Source organism: Falco peregrinus, chromosome 4, assembly GCF_023634155.1.
Source record: "Falco peregrinus isolate bFalPer1 chromosome 4, bFalPer1.pri, whole genome shotgun sequence".
NCBI lineage: Eukaryota > Metazoa > Chordata > Aves > Falconiformes > Falconidae > Falco > Falco peregrinus.
Window position 1 is genome coordinate 77230736 of NC_073724.1, and position 16728 is coordinate 77247463.

General features: G+C 38.8%; 1 protein-coding gene across 2 annotated transcripts in view; it reads left to right on the top strand.

The window, feature by feature from the left end:
- Positions 1-16203, top strand: part of TBC1D4 (TBC1 domain family member 4) — a 57030-nt gene extending 40827 nt beyond the window's left edge. For both annotated transcript variants that reach the window (XM_055803197.1, XM_055803198.1), the window contains 7 exons: positions 2439-2597; positions 4131-4289; positions 4713-4957; positions 7803-7962; positions 10215-10384; positions 12790-12966; positions 13933-16203. In XM_055803197.1, the coding sequence (XP_055659172.1) occupies positions 2439-2597; positions 4131-4289; positions 4713-4957; positions 7803-7962; positions 10215-10384; positions 12790-12966; positions 13933-14151 (1289 nt within the window). In that variant the 3' untranslated portion in view covers positions 14152-16203. The remainder of the gene's footprint in view (positions 1-2438; positions 2598-4130; positions 4290-4712; positions 4958-7802; positions 7963-10214; positions 10385-12789; positions 12967-13932) is intronic.
- Positions 16204-16728: the final 525 nt, after the last annotated feature.

Below are 16728 nucleotides of genomic sequence, written 5' to 3' on the forward strand. Positions count from 1 at the left end.
TCTTCTCTGTACCTGCCCTGCGTTACTGGAGGTACTGAAAATCATAATCAGTTCAGTTCCTTAAGACTTAGTTGTAAGTTACTTCCATTCTGTGACGGATATGTAGAAACTAAGTTATTCCTGCCTGATTATTTGTGGTGAAAACAGGAGTGTCAGCAGTGGAGACTCCGAACTGGCACTTACCTGCCAGCCCACATCTTGGTTTGTAATCCAAGAAGCGTATCTCCATTCTCCTATGCAGGTTCATAAGTACTGCTAATGAAACTGGTGCTCTGGCTAGCTAGAATTCATCACCTTATTTTCAAAGGGTGAAAAGTAAACTGTCTTAATGCCTGTCTGTAGGCTTCCTTCCTCTGGGCTGCTGTAACACGGGCCATTTTACGGACCAGGCATATGCAGAACTGATGCATCCCAAAAAAGTACTGGTTTGTGCAGTGGTTGGCATCCTAGCTTGCAATTAAATGTAGATCTCAGAAATGTAAAATGTAATAACAGAAATGCAGCTATTTCTCTACTTGAAGCCACGTTCCTAGCTGTGAATTTATTCAGCTGTATATGACTGGTTTAGAACTGGAATTGCTGTGGAATTGTTTTTAGTGATTTTCTCTTAATGTTTTGTTGATTTTTATTTACAAAATATTAATAGAACTTCTTTTCCTATTCCTTTTGCTGTCGAGGAGACTTGAATACTATTAGCTCTTTGTTTTACAGAAGGTAAGTTCTGTGAATTGCACAAACTTGCTTTTTTCTGAGAAGCTTCACACTACTTTTTCCAATAGATCACCTAGAAATACAAGAACTACAAAAAGTAGCAGGCCACCTAGCAATGATTAGGAAGAACATTAACTAAGATGGTTGCAAGCAGCCAAGGGTGGCATGGTAGGCAAGGCAGGTACAATCAACAGGCAAGCTTGCTGACTTTCACTGGGGTTAACCACAGAGCCAGAGTATTTTTCAGAGAAAGATAACCTATGCACTTAATCCTGGAGTTCGTTGTCACACTGAAATATGTTACTGTTGTCTTGAATCTGTCATATTGCTTATGAGTGAGCATTCTCGGATTAAATCATAAAGCAATAAGGTAGCATTTAAAATTGTCCCAGTTGGACTGCAGATTCTTGTGGCAATCACATTCCCATTTTTATGGAAGTGTGCTGCACGTTGCATGATAGTTGTTTATACAAAGCCCCCTGTAGTCTTGAACAGATAGGATCTCAGAGGTGTAACATACAACTTCTAGAAATAATGTCACCTATGTTTTGGAGTGGGCTAGGCAATGATCTTATGGATTCATTCAATACTGGCTATGTCCAAAGCGAGATAACTAGGAAAAGGAACAGATTGTTTTGTTTTGCAGGTTGTATTAAAACGTGAGAGCTTGCTTTCACCTCGAGGTGATGATGGGGACAGAGATACAACTGTTAAGAGGAAGGAGTCTCCTCCAAGGAGCGAGTACTGCATGCAGATCAAGGCAAATTTGGGATAAATCACTTGCAGCTTTCAGAGGTCATGTTGTGAAATGTACAATTCAGTCCAGTGATAATTAAACCTATCTCTGTAAGTTAAGACACATTTAGGTCTTCATTCTAGTTTTTTACACTAGTAGTATGAGGAATTGGGAGTGATTTTCTGCATGCGTATCATGTGTAGTAAAATAACCACAGTTAATTCTCAGTAATGGACATAAAAGCTACTCCTTCGTGAAGTTCCAGAGTAACAGTGCAGCTTTATTTCAGAAATAGTGAGTCCTCTGGGATAAATATTTTTGCAATATTCTATTCTTTTGCAAAGTTCTATTCAACAAACCTTTTAAGTTTACAGCAACACCAGTTTTGTGCTCAGCCCAGATATACCTTCCTGGATATGGTTCACGTTGGTTCATTCTGTTTCCTTCTTGTCAGTTTGATGATGCCAGGTAGCAGGGCCAAGAGCTCTTGCCACTGTCTTAAGGAACACATAAAAACTGGAGCCAACGTGACAGACTCCAGTTTAGAAGACTTGCCTGCTTGCTTGCCTAAATCTCTAATAGAAACATTCATATGGTTGGGACTTTCCATATTAAAACAATCGTAATGTTCAATATAAACAAGAGAAAAAATTATCAAAGGTGTTTTTGCAGTTGAGAGAAGCAGCAGATGTGGTGAAGTTGTGTTGAGTGGGTTTTTCTTCTTGCCCTAAGCCTTAAAAAATGTTTTCATGTACTTCATGAATTACTAATGTTCATGGCCCAGTAACAGAAGCTAAATTGTTGCCTGCAGGATCTTATGACAAAAGACTGGCCCCATCTCAGCTAACAACTGATAAATTGTAGAAGGTGTATTTATGCCTAGACAGATTATCAGGTAGATATATCTAACTTGAATTGGGTTTGCATATTTGATGTCTTTTATAATTTTCTGATGTTCTGTTTTTCTGTGTGCTCTTTCTTTGTGTTCTAGCAAGCAGAGATGAGCTCCAATCAAGAAAAGTAAAACTGGACTATGATGAAGTTGGTACATGTCAGAAAGATGTCATAAATGTTTGGGATAAGAAGTTGCTGAACTGCAGAGCCAAAATCCGATGTGACATGGAAGATATTCATTCCACTTTGAAAGAAGGTATTTGTGTCTTTAAACTATGAAGTCTGAAGATAGATTTTTTTGTTGTTCCTTTTTGATACTGAAGGAAATCTGCCAGCAGTACAGTTTTTCCAGTAGCACAAAATTATGAAAAAATTGCCTTCTTTTTACAAATGGACCCACCTCCTGCTGCCAAACAGAAAATAGGTTGTGCTGTGCCTGCAACTAACAATGTCAGCAATGCAGAAATATGTATATTCATACTCCTGAAAGTAGTGTCTTGTGCCCATGTATTATTAGACTGAAGATTAAACTTGGAGCTTCCGCAGCTAACACTGTAACCTTCTGATTTCTGGTCCATGGCTGCTATCCAACTGCCAGTTTCAGATGCTCTAATTTTACTTACTTACTAAGAAGGCAGGACCAGAATCTCTAATGTGGACTGTGCCCAAACCCTAGGGTAATTGCAGCCAAGCTTTGGGGAGTCAGAATATGGTCTTCTAGTATTTTATTTCCTTAAGTGAAAGGCTGAGGATTTTGGTTTGAAGATCTTTTTGTGGCCTAGAAGGGGAGCCATAGGGCCTTGTTAGTGTAATGCAGATATGGAGTCTGCACCACTGTGCTCTCCTCCATAGAAGCTCACGTCAGTGTTACAGATGCTGAAAAATAATATTTCAGTGTAATCTGGCTGTGGTACAGAAGGGAAGTTTAAATTGCTTCTGAAGGAAAGTGTGGTAGAAATAAGGTGGTTCCGGTTAGGGACATGCAGAAGACTGCAAGCAAATTACTTTACCTTGCTGCCCTATCTTCTGCTGCTGGGCTGCAGTTCAGAGTTGGGAACAAGGATATGCCTTTTCTAACTTATATTCTGTTAAATAATTATTTGCCTGGAAAGTATTAGAAGAGTTGTCAATTCATTTTGACTTTCAAAGGTCAGTTTACAGAGTCAGATTTCGAAGGGGGATGTGTGTGAAAGTCCAAAAGTAGTATTTTAATTTAGTTTATGCTTTCACAGATGCCTGGCTGACTTGAGAGAAATGATGCCTTTCAGTATGAGTGGTTCTGTGTCCTTCCTTTTGGTGTGCAGCGTTAATGCTTTTATTTTTGAACTGAGCATTTTATAGTCTGTACATCTTTCTCCAAGCCTATGGACTGATATGAGCAGCCCTTTGGAAAGGGGAAGAGGAGGTGGACTTCGCTGTGTTTTATACCTGTGAATTTAGTTCAGCCTTTCTAAACAGGCCGGACTGCATTCTGTGTGTGATTGTGCATCTTCTCCTGCTGGAGGCTATAACAGCTCAGAAGTGGCAGAACAAGTGATGTCGGTACCGTAGTTGCCCAGTGTAGGTACTGTTAGTTTGTAGTTAATGTTTAGTTAGTGGGACTGAACTGTGGCTGGTGAGTGAATACACTGCAGAGCAGACAATTTCTCAAGCTGACTGTAAGGGATCTTCCAGAGTGGTTTGGCCAAGGTTATAATAGACCAAGGTTATGACAAAGCAAATTCTTGTGTTATAGCACTATAAAAACATGGCCCTGCTTAGGCCTCTTCTTTTCCTGACTGACCTGCAGGTGTACCAAAAAGTCGTCGGGGAGAAATTTGGCAGTTTTTGGCTGTGCAACATCGAGTCAGACACAGACTGCCAAACAAGCAGCAGCCTCCCGATGTCTCTTACAAAGAACTTCTGAAACAACTGACTGCACAACAGCATGCCATCCTTGTAGATCTAGGTACGTCTGTTTGTAGCTGGGATGTTTTTCTGACTTGTTTCGTGGGTCTTTGAGTAAAAACACAGCAAAGTTAATGGAAGCTGTTGTTGGAGGGAGGTATCAGCACCACTTCCTATGTCAGGATGCATTCTGTGCTTGCCACTGAATGTCCTCTAAGCAGATGTTTTCTGAGGTTATGCTGTTTGTATTTATGCTCTTATACATCTGTCTGAAAAGAGATATCAAGCAGTTGCTTCTGCTGGTTCAATGCAGATGAGAATATTATATTAGCTCAATGGATACTGTCTAAAATTGGTGGTAAAGTACAGATTGATCTGACTAAAGTCAACCTGCATATGAAAGCAAAGAAAGAAGTGCTGGCAGACGGATCTAGGATTTTTTGAGGAGAACTGAGTAGTGATTACTCTTTTCTCTTTATGTCAGGACGGACATTCCCTACACATCCTTACTTTTCTGCCCACCTCGGAGCAGGACAGCTATCACTCTTTAATCTCCTGAAAGCGTACTCTTTGCTGGACAAAGAAGTGGGTTATTGTCAAGGTATCAGCTTTGTAGCTGGAGTGCTGCTTCTACATATGAGTGAAGAACAGGCCTTTGAAATGCTGAAATTCCTCATGTATGACCTTGGCTTCCGTAAACAGTACAGGCCAGACATGATGTCACTACAGGTAAGTCAGTTGTTCCTACTAAAGCAAACCAGAGTTTTAAATGAGTTTTGAGCTCTTAGGGATTGCTCGTTCTTCAGGGCCTTATGAAGCTTCTTACGCGGTTTTGGAAGTTATGAGGTGCATGCAGTTGTTGTCGAGCCCCTCTCTGCCTCTCAGTTTGCAAGCAGAGAAGTTCAGAACTTGCAGAATTTTCCTGTCACACATCCCCACCATTTACTGTTTGGAAAGTCTGCGTCTGTATAGATGGAGATTAAAAATAAATTTGATTTTATTTTTCTTCAGTCCATGAGCACCGAGATGTAGATTTTTCTCTTGTAACTCCAAGGCAAATCAATAGTGACACCCAGTGGCCGGTCAGGGTACTCCGCAGGCATTTGTACTTGGGGCTGCTCTGTCTTGCCTTGTCATTTGCACCTCTCTCATCGTCCTCTGCCTCACCACCCTCAACACAGCAAGACAACAGACCAGTTTTTAATCTTTTTATTTTGGATGAGAAACGATGCATGTTCTGCAATATTAGTCTTTCAACAGCTAGCTATAGATACTCAAGGCTGTTTTGGAAGGAGACAGAAAATCAGATCTGTATAAACTTCACAGTTTAAAGTCTGAGAAAACTTCCACCTTGGGATGCAACTGTCCACTAACTTATAATAATTGGGGCTTAGAGCATATAGTTATTTAAAGGGATACGCCACTGCTGAGCTAAATCTTGTAATCCACATTTGAGAAAGAGAAAACTAAGAGGCAGATACAAAAGTCTTTTTTTTTTTTTTTTTCCCCATGCTCCCTGCATAGCAAACACTTATAATTACATAAAAACTGAAGTAGGAGTTTCAGTCCAATTTTCATGACCAGTCACTTTAGGTGCTTATTTCGCAAATGTCCAGAAAAATAGAATAGATTGTAGTTAAAGAAATTGTATATGCTTATTCAAAAAAATGGTAGAGAGGAGTGTTTTACTGTGACTGTAAGTATACTATAAGACGTTTGTTGTGATCAATTAAGGGTGAAAAGCCACAGAGTCATAAAGAGCATCATTCTGCCTCTTCCCTGTTCCCCCCCAACCCCCCAATAAGTTTTGAACCAGTGGGATCTAAGTGTGATAAATGCATGGTTGTGGGATTTTTTTCGCCTAGAAGATGCTGTCTTAGTGTTTGTATGTTATACTGCAGCTGTAGACTGTCAAGAACTTCTGATGATTTGGGAACATTCAGAGATCCAGGATTTTACCTTTTGATTTAAATGAGTCTGAAAATTTCATTGTCAGAAGCTCTTAGGAAGAACACTTTTTACATTCGAGAAAGGTCACTGGTTGTATAGTACTGTTTGCCCTTTAAATGAAATGACCTCTCTTTACCCCACAGTTTGCTCCTAGGCAGTTATTCTGTTCTAGACAAAAGTACAAGTTTTGTCTGCTCAAGACAAACTAGACTATTGAGGATGACTTAAAGGATCTCACTAAAGCCTAACCCTTTGTTTTGCTTTTTAACAGGAGTAGAGTACTTGCAAATTCTTTCGCATTTACAATACTGAAACACAAGTAAGCTTATATGCAGAGTTAGCTTCTGTCCTGAGCAGACAAGCATTGTATGTTTCTTTAGGATAATGAAAACTTATTTGACTTACATTTTTAATTGTTATCTGGAAAAAGTAGTAATCTAGATCCTTAGTTCATAATTAACTCATCCAATTGGTGTATGGCCTCTGCAATACTCTTCTAATTTCACATGTAAATGTATTTTGTATCAATGCTGTCCAAACAGTGCTTAATTATTATCTTTGGCAATTAATGTAAGAACTCAAAACGCATGCACAAATTTAGCTAATTTGTCTTAATGAGAAGTGATCTGTCTGCTTGCGGAAACTGCTGACTGGTAATAGTTTCAAGTGCAGTCAGATTTTGGTGGGGAAGAATCATAACCACTAAAAGCAGGAAAGTAGATGGATCCAAGAAATAATTTTCTTATTGAGGAATGGATTCACCTGAAGCATAAGGCACTGTTGACAGCAAAGCTGGACCTGACAACTAATCAATATATGTCTGCTTCTCATCCATCTTCTGCTTTATGATGGAAGCATTGGCCTGTGCTGTGAGTGACTTACTAGGGAATATAAACTATCAAAATGGCAAGGAAATAATTTGGCAGAAAGTGATATTTCTGGCAATGAGTAGCAACTTCTAACCATTTTGCTTTGCAACCTTTTACAGGTTGTATAACAGCACTTTATGTATCAGTATCTTAAATTTTTCTGGACCGCTGGCATGTTGGAGGTTTGTTGGGAAGTATGTATGTGGTACACCTCTAATGACCACTGTATCTAATGTACTTTGTGGGGACAGAAGCAGTCTAAAGTGATGATTGTAGCAGAGGAGTTTTAAATGCAGCAAAATTATTGCCAAGATTCAAAGGATGAAAGCTGAAATGTGTAAATTTAGCCAGAAATAGTTCAACTCTATAATGGGGAGTTTTGGCATCTTAAAAGAGGTACTTCTACTTTCATTGCTGCAAGACTGAATGCTCTGGTTTGTTGATAAAGTTAGATCAATATATTCTCTTCTTACTTTAAGCCTGTGAATCTGAAATGATATTTCATTAATAATCAGGTTCAAACTCTTATTTATTATTGACTGCTGTGTTGGTTTTAATTCATTAGGGGTGGGTTGTTTATGTGTGAGTAGAAATCACTTGAGGCCCTAGGCAACAATTAAGCTTCATTTTACAGTGGCGTCTGTACTAGAGTTTCTTTCCCTCAAGTGGAATGTGAATGGTGTGGAAAACTAAATAAAGCTGAACTTTTCTTTCTCTACTTCTTTTCCCCCCTGCAACCCCCTCATGCACTGTAGATTCAGATGTATCAGCTCTCAAGGCTCCTTCATGATTATCACAGAGACCTGTATAATCATCTTGAAGAAAATGAGATCAGTCCCAGTCTTTATGCTGCACCGTGGTTTCTTACATTGTTCGCATCTCAATTTCCATTAGGATTTGTAGCCAGAGTATTTGGTAAGAAAGTTTATTCTGTTGCAATAATAAAAAGAACAATGTTGTCCATTGTGTTTTGAGACTCTCAGGGATTAGTTTTCTACATACTTGGGACATTTGGGGTGACTGTTTTGGGTGGCAAGTAGCAGTGCTCTTCATGGTGGGATGTCAGCTCCTTTTCAAAAAGGAAAACTGAAATGTATTCTTTGAAACATTGGACTTGAGCAATTAAGTATGTCTACTGTTACTAGCCAAGGGACTTCTGATGGGTAAACAGCAGGACATTTATTGTTGCAAATGTACTTTATGCAAAATGGAAAAGTATTCCATTTGTATCTATAGAAAAGTTCATCTTGCAAACTGAAAAAAGAGAATGCATTGGTTTTCAAGAACATGTTTCTGAATAATTGATTCTAAAGTGGTTTCTAATAAAAATTCAAATAAACTTGAACTTAAAGGCTGGTTCAGGTATTCATGTATGTATTGAATAGTTCCCTAGTCTTAGAATGCCTCTTATTCCATTTAGAGGGTTTTTTCATGACTCCTCTTCAGATAATGTCTAGTGCAGAAGCTTAAATATTGATTGTGCCTTGTAGTGTTTACATTATCAGCATGTCAGGTACCTGGGTTTGTGTTCTTTTATTGTCAGTAAGAGCTGCCAGCTTAATCTCTAGTAGTGCAGATATATGTAAAAAAAATTACATGTTAATATGAAACTCAATGTGCTTAGATATGCACCAAAAAACCGGGAGCATATGCTGTGTACTTCCTCTTGAATCAGACTTTTTTCCCATTTGATTTTTCTGTTTTCATACAACACCTTTTGTCTTTTCTGATGAAATTCAACTTGACTTCTGTCTCATGTTTTATTAATGGAGTGAGTTAGGTTTTTAATTTGTTTGGTGGGGGGGGTTGGGGGGGGGAAGAGAGGCTTGTTTGGTTTTCATTTTTTTTTGACCCAGTGATTTCTCCATTACAGAGGTTTTTTTCCTTTTACAGTAAACTTTTTCTAACTGCTCTTTAGGTGAACCAAAGACTGGTGTATCTGTTTTTCAGTGGTATGCACGATCGGTGCCTCTCTTTCCCAGTGAGATTATTGAATACTGGGACACTCAAGTGTTTTGGATTTTTTTGATTTGTTTTTCAAGGCTGAACTGTTCTTTTCTTTTTTTTTTTTTTGTTTTCAGTAGGCTTTGAATTTGGAAAACAAATTTTTTAAGGGTGGGGAGCGTCAGCATTCTTTTCTTTGTAAATAAGCTGAGCAAGGCATGTTCCCATTTTAAAAATCAAAATCACTGAGTTGTTTTACTTCCTAATGCTTTGGATTCTTGCATCTTTGGTGTCTTATGGGCCATTGTCAGATACCACTAACAGATGGTTAGTGTCCACCCATCACAAATTATGCTGCTTGAATGTGCATCATAGACTTGAGAAGGGAGACCTTTAGGAACTGTGTATGAGTGAGATGGCTGCCTCACGAGTGTCCTGGTGCTCCCCTCTGATACTGGATTAGCGCCAGTGATAACGTCTCAGCGTCAGGATCAGAAGTTGAGTTTATTCAGTCATGGAGCCCTGCTCTTGGTGGTGTGACAGAGCCAACAGTACAGGAGGCTTATTTGAACTGCTCATGTGCTGCGTTCACCTCGGTAACTGCAACTCCACCACTGCCACTGAGACAGTTTCTAGTTACTCTGAACAAGTTTCCAGTTTCTGTACAGTCTATCTACTGACTTCTGCAGAGCCTGGACTTCACCCTCACATTCACGTAGTTATACCTCAAAGTAAGGGGTTTGGGCTTAAATTACAGCCAATGTGATCACTACTGTGGATTTTGAGAATAATGTGTTTGGTTATGAAATCTACATGATCATTTTTTAAGGACTAGCTTTTGCCTGTAGAAAACAGTAAAACTTCAGTATGTTGTGTTGTGATCCACTTCCCAATTGCTTTTCAATCATAAATACACTTAAAACCAGTTAGCAGTTAGCTAACAGTCTATAGTTTGCAGTAGACAATAATGAAATGCTTATTGCAGGTAACAGTTACAGACGTAACAGGCATGTTGTATTTTCTTTAATGCTCTCTCATGTCTGTAAGGTGACAGAAAATGCTTTTATATGCTTTAACCTCATGTTGAAATAAGACAGATTGCACTTCTGAACTGAATAAATATGTGTTATGATTGATTACAAAGAACATCCCAGCAAATACATGTATTTACCCAATTACTTTAGCTCACGTTTTCAAGATATTTCAATTACTTTCTTTTTTAGACATTATTTTTCTTCAAGGAACAGAAGTCATATTTAAAGTAGCACTGAGCCTACTTAGCAGTCAAGAAACATCTATAATGGGATGTGAGAGTTTTGAGAACACTGTTGATTTTCTTAAAACCACTATTCCAGATATGACTCACCCTCAAATGGAAAAAATTATTACTCAGGTAAGTTGTTTTTCACTGCTCTTTACTCCCCCCCCCCCCCCCCCCCCCCCTTTAGTGTACTTTAAATGAATCATGCCCAAGGCATAGGTAAAAGTCTTCTCAGTGTGTTCCTTTTGGTTTTAAATGCAAATGAGTAATTTTCCCAGTAACTTGTATAGAAATAGGATATGAGCTAATTTCAATGGGTTTTGAACTGCAATTCTAGCAAGACTTTAGTTGCTACCTCAAGGTTTAGTACAAAGGTTATTTCGTGCCTCAGATATTGGGAAAACATGACTTTGCTTATAAATTTCACATCACCATCAGAAGGGTAAAAGTAGCCTATTTTCCAAACTTAAAGCCAGCTATTGCTCCCTGCTAGCGGGTGGGCAGTCCAGCAGTTTGTGACAGGAACCACAACTTGCCATGTTGGAAGAGGCAGCATCACAGCAACTTCTCCTCCTGATCCTTCTGACTTCTGGTTGCACGGGGCCAGGTACCCCCATGGGAACTTTGCTGATACTTCCAACTTAAAATTCTACAAGTTAGGAGGTTGGTGAGCCCTGTTTTCATGATACTTAATAAAATCAAGGTCAGGCAAACTTTTGCTGTTCTGTTGTGGGGGCAGCTTCCATCCTCTTCGGGATCACTTTTAGGGTGAGAATAGAAGAAAAACAAAGAACTACTGATGCTGGTATAGGAAAAGCTTCTTGTGAAATACTGTCAGTGGCTGGGATCTTCATGTCTCTACATCATCTTCCTCTGCACTGAAGCTGCAAATTGAAAGTAAGCCTCAGTACAGTACCTTAACTGTGAAGGGGTTTTTTGAGCAGTTTTCCTGTTCAGGTGACAGTTTGGAGGTAATAGAAGAGTTCTAGAAAACCACATCCACGTGCAGGAGTGCAGTTAACACTGTTGCATTCCTGTGGTTTGGTTTATGCTTGTGTATTTCAGGTGCTGTCGGTTAAGAATTCATTTTTAGATGACATGTTAATCTTCATTCCCTTATTGCAGTGATTGTGATTGCTGTGCTAAACCAGCATCAGGCACTTCAACGTCTATCTTCACAACTCACTGATTCTGGCGATGATAGAGATGGTTGTTCAATATTTTTGATGTTATTAGAAATTAAATCTCTGTCTGTGGTCTGCGTGGGTTGCAGAGCAATTGTGCTGTGGTGAGCATGGTAGAAGTGGCTTTGTGCAAAGACAAGACTGATTGAGTAAAGGATGGGTGATCTTACCTGAGCAGAGGTGGTTGTGGTTATATGCAGGGTCAGTTCAGCTCTGAGATGAAGGCTGCCTGCTTGCCTGTGGTGTGGTCTCATGCTGAATAGCCTTCTGGATCTGCATGCACATGTAGACTGCCTATATCGTATTGCTCCTACACCTAGGCTGGCTGAACGGGGTCATTTGGCTGTCTCAGAGCTGTAATTCCCAAGACCATCCTTTTATAGTGGATAATAAAAGAAATATGTAGACATCATGCAGGACTACAGTACACAAAGAATTGACCAGGTAGCCTCATAGAGGAAAATGGCACTTGCCCAGTTTGAACACTGTATGTAACTTAAAGTTTACCTCATTTGAATTACCTAAAGAACAGTGAAGGTAATGCAGAATCTGTTTTGTTTGGGGGATCTGTGTGTGTGTGTGTGTGTGCTCTGTTGCTGTAATGTTTGTAATCTCTAGAACAAGGAACAAAATTAATGTCACTGTAGACATCCTTCCTTTCCTAGCCTAAACTATTTGGTAACTTTCAGAAGCTGAGAGGCTGTGACTAGATGTATAAACAGGTAAGGGTCATGTGGTCTCATCACTGTTAGATGCTCAATTCCATAGTCTTCACAATGCTTTGTTACCAAAGCATCCCAACAAGAAAATAGTGTATCTTCACAGAGAGACAGAGCACAGGGAAACTGTAACCATGAAGAGTATTCTTGTAAAAGTCTGTAAATGAGCACTTGGAGTCAAGAGATCCAGTTTTGAGGGTGGAGATCGGATATTCCTAGATTATTATTCCTCATAGTGTGATCCTGCTCCTATCACAAGCTGGTGAGACTTGAATTTCAAAATTTCCTCTTGAACTTCTTAATATTCCTGAGTAAGAGATGATAAGACTTGATCATATTATAAAATTCTTGGATTACATAAGACTTTTCTGCTGATATATCTCATAGTAAGAGATGGTATTTGGTAATGGTAAAAACGATGATCCGATTTTTCTAAAGTCTGATTTATTATGGCCCCAATAAGAACTTTAGATGCTAAAATGCTCTAACTGGAGATTCTCCCTTAAAATACTTTTTGAGAGGAACAGGAAAAAACATTAAGTTAATTGAGCAGAGTTGCCTCTTAGCTGAACATTCACGTGGAATATGTGCTCTCTATTGTAGTTTAAAAAATAATTTTTTTCTCTCGTGGCAGGTGTTCGAGATGGATATTTCAAAACAGCTCCACGCCTACGAAGTAGAGTACCACGTTCTTCAGGATGAACTGCAGGAAAATGTGAATCCCTGTGATGAAGGTGAACCCCTGGAGAAGCTGGAGAGGGCAAACAGTCATCTGAAGAGACAAAACATGGATTTGTTGGAGAAGCTGCAGGTAAATGATTTAAGACTACAAACGCATGGAGAGATCATTTCTGTGATTCAGCCAATAGCCAGTTTTTGTGTTTATGGCCTCAGGGTGTTGTGCTATTTTCTTTTGGTATTGAAAACAGGGATCATTTGGGTTTTTTACTAGTATTATTATTATTATTATTATTATTATTATTTATTTATTTATTTTATTTGTGGCTACCTGGGCTTTTATGTCTGTTCTGAAAATGCACCAAGGACATAGAATAAATATGAGTGACTGATTTGAAAGGCTCTATCAATGCTCTTCTGTTCTTCCAGAGTGCTATGCTATAACGCATCTTCCTCAATTCCTTAACCTCTTCATCTTTTTGTTTGTATACCTTCTTCATTCCTCTGCTTGGGCCTTTTCCTGGGAATGTTTGGAATTCCCCCACCTCTCACAGAGAGACATTTGCTACTGCTGAGGTCCAGGGTTTCTGATTACTAGTCATTGTTTTTTGTTTCCCAGAAGCAGCTATAAGTCTTTTGTTGGGAAATAGTGAACACTGTCTGCCTCTAGACTTAACACTGACGTTCTGTTTCCCTCTAATCTCCATCCTAATTTACTTTATTACATAGGGTTCCCATTGCTCCGTCACTGTCAGACAAGTTGTCTCTTCCAGTTCTACTATAGCTGCTGATTTCCTTTTTCTCCTTGCAGCTCCAGTTCCTTGTTACTCTCAACTGTCCGTTGCTTGCTGCAACTTGCATGTCTCCTTCCCTCTGTAAAGCTTTTGGGAATCCTTCAGATTGATCTGGTCTGGTTACTATAAGGAGATTCTGTGTATGATACACAGAAGGCATTCCTTGTATCATCTGCCTACACAGATGTCTTTTAGAAACATCTATGTAATTAAAGTTCTTTCCATATTATATAGCATGTCGTAATATAAAAAAAGGTTGTTCAGAACGTCTCAATTTATTATAAAGATAATGCTGTTGTTTACAGGTTGCTCATGCTAAAATTCAGAGTCTGGAATCCAACCTGGAGACTATTTTGACTCGAGAGAACAAAATGAAGACTGTAATTCAGTCCCTGGAACAGGAGAAGATAACATATCAAAAGACTCTTGAGCAGATAATGAAGTATTTGCCAGCGGAAGTCTTGTCTGACTGTGAACTGCTCCTGAAGGAAGTAAACTACAACCCAAATAATAAAATAAAATAAGGAGTAAGCCATAAACCAAGGTTTTCTAGGCAGCATTTTTTCAAAAAAAGGGAAAGAAAAGATGAGTATGCTGCTTTCAGAGGACTTAGCAATAGGCAACAGTATTACCCAAAACTAGTGCTGGGACACTCATAGCTACAGATGGGCCTTCAAATGTCAGTATGCAAATTCAGGCTATTAATTTTTTTATGATTCTGTAAATAAATCGCAAGGGGGAAATAAAGGATTCTTATATGTAATTATGATGAGTAGATGTATATTTAGAGTTGATCTAAAGGAAAAGAGAAATTTCAGTAGTCAAAGCCAAGATAATGGCGATCTGCAAATTCACTCTGGATGTGCTTGTCTTGTAGCAAAACGAGGATAGCGTGTCTTTATATATATGTATGTTGAATAATACTTGAAGAAAAAAAACAAAAAAGAATGTAATTTTCCCTCCAAAGAGCAGCATGTTTCACATCTTCTGTGGAAAATCTGTGTGAACTCATGTGTGCCTCTCTTTTAATTCTACTGACATTGTGCGCGCAGACCAATAAGCAGAACAAGTATCATGGCTTGGTTCGTGCGGAAAGAGCTCTTGTGCCATCTGCTGCCTGGGCTGTCGCCGTCAGCGACGTAATTACACACGCATGTTGGAACTGGAAACCAAAAGCATAATGTCATAGCTCCGCCTCTGTAACTCAGAGCTAAGAAATAGGTATCTATACACGCTCGCAGAACTTGTAAAGGCAAGAGCTAACAGTGACTGCTACTTCCTTCCTGGCCGGTTTGCTTCTGCCTGTCTCGGGGTTGGTCACGATGACGGGAGGAAGTGAGCGATCCTGATGTTAATTTTCTGCAAGAGATTTGCTGTCGTAAGAGTCAGGCATGCAAGAAGTTCTCATTTAACCAAAGAAATACTGCAAGGAGCCTTGTCTTATCATAGTGGGAGCCAGAAAGCTATTCTTAAATTTTATTTGAAGAGAAAATTGAGGCAGATTGCAGGAAGTTGAGCATAAGTGCACGCAAGAGGACCAAGCAAGTTTCAAATGTTATATACCTTTCAGTTTTCGCTTACACAGTGGGTATACATTTCAAAAGGGATTCTGAAGTACAGGTGTCGTTTTAATAATGCTTTCCAGGTTATTCCTGTTTTAATACTAGTTTGTGGTTTTCTTTTTAAAACAAAAGTCATGAATTCTTGTGTTCTGGGCAGAAGGTGGGTAAGCTCTGATCATTTCAAGGGAGAAAATATGTTTATAAAGGTATAAAAAGATGCACATAGATTTGAAAATGTTTTTGAGTGGAATTTATGAGAAGGTTTAGACAAATGTGTAATAGACATGTACTTTGGAGTGCATGTCTGAACCGTTAATTGAGTGTTACAGTGGCTCATGTTATCTCTTACCATTTATACTGTATTTCAGGAAAGACATACTCTTTTTAGTAAGAAAAACAATTAAGCAAAGTGCCAAATCCAGCAGTGTCTTTATGCATAAGTTTGTCCAATTTAGAAAGCAAGGACTGAATATCACTGCTTTCTAAATATTATGCTTTATGTTAACATGAAAGTGAGGAGCAACAATGCTGATTTGCTGCACGCTGCTGTGGAACTTAGGGGCTTGGGGTCTCCTAGGTTTGGTTTTTGTTGGTTTTTACTTCTGTGATGTTTTACTTGATTAAATATACTGATTTACTTAACAATCCTTCTTTTTACAGTTAGGGTGAAAGGTCTTAACATTGTGTGTAAAATTGTGGAATCTGTCTAGATATTTCAAGAACGTTATATTGTCCTAGGTGGAAAAATGCCAAGTGAAAAGGCAGTTCTTTGCAGTGTTGTTCAGAGTAAGTTTTAGCTGGCGTGTACATACAAAACCAATCCCAGGAACTGCAGTAGCATTTATTACAAAGAATCAAGGTTATTCAGATACATCTCTTTTTTTTTCTTTTTTTCTTTTTTTTTTTTTTGTAATAAGATGCACTGAACGTGCTTTATCCTCTGTTTCACTTATAAAATTTTTCATGTAATGCCTGGAGTAATTCCAATAAATGTCATTGCTGCATTTCTCATGACCTCTGGCTAGTTTTATTTTTTTGCACCTCAAGTACCAATCTCATTCTCAATAGTGCTGTTTACATGAAAGACAAAAAGCATCTGTTTTTAGTTTCTAGTTGTGGAGAAAAGAACTACAGGAATTGTAGAAGGACATGGGAAGGGTCGGAATTCCAATTAGGGAAAATAGTCTTGCATTGTTCTTAACTGAAGATTAAATGATTAAAAGGTATTTTTCTTCTGTAGCAGTTCATTTGGTATGTATGCATGTTGGGAATAGTAATTTGATGGACTCTGCGCTGCACATCTAGCTTGGGAGGAGGAGGAGGACACTGTATCAACAAGTAGGAATAAACTACAGAAGTAAACCCCCAATTAGGTAAGTGCCTCATAACATTAGGGCATATGTGATAGCATTTGTATTCTGAACACAAGTGTGCCTTGCTAACTGAGTATCTCTAGAGTGTTTAGCTTGAAGTCTGCACTCCAGCAGATATCCTCCAGACCATCTTCAGATGAATAGCCAGCAAGATTATCTGGAAGAT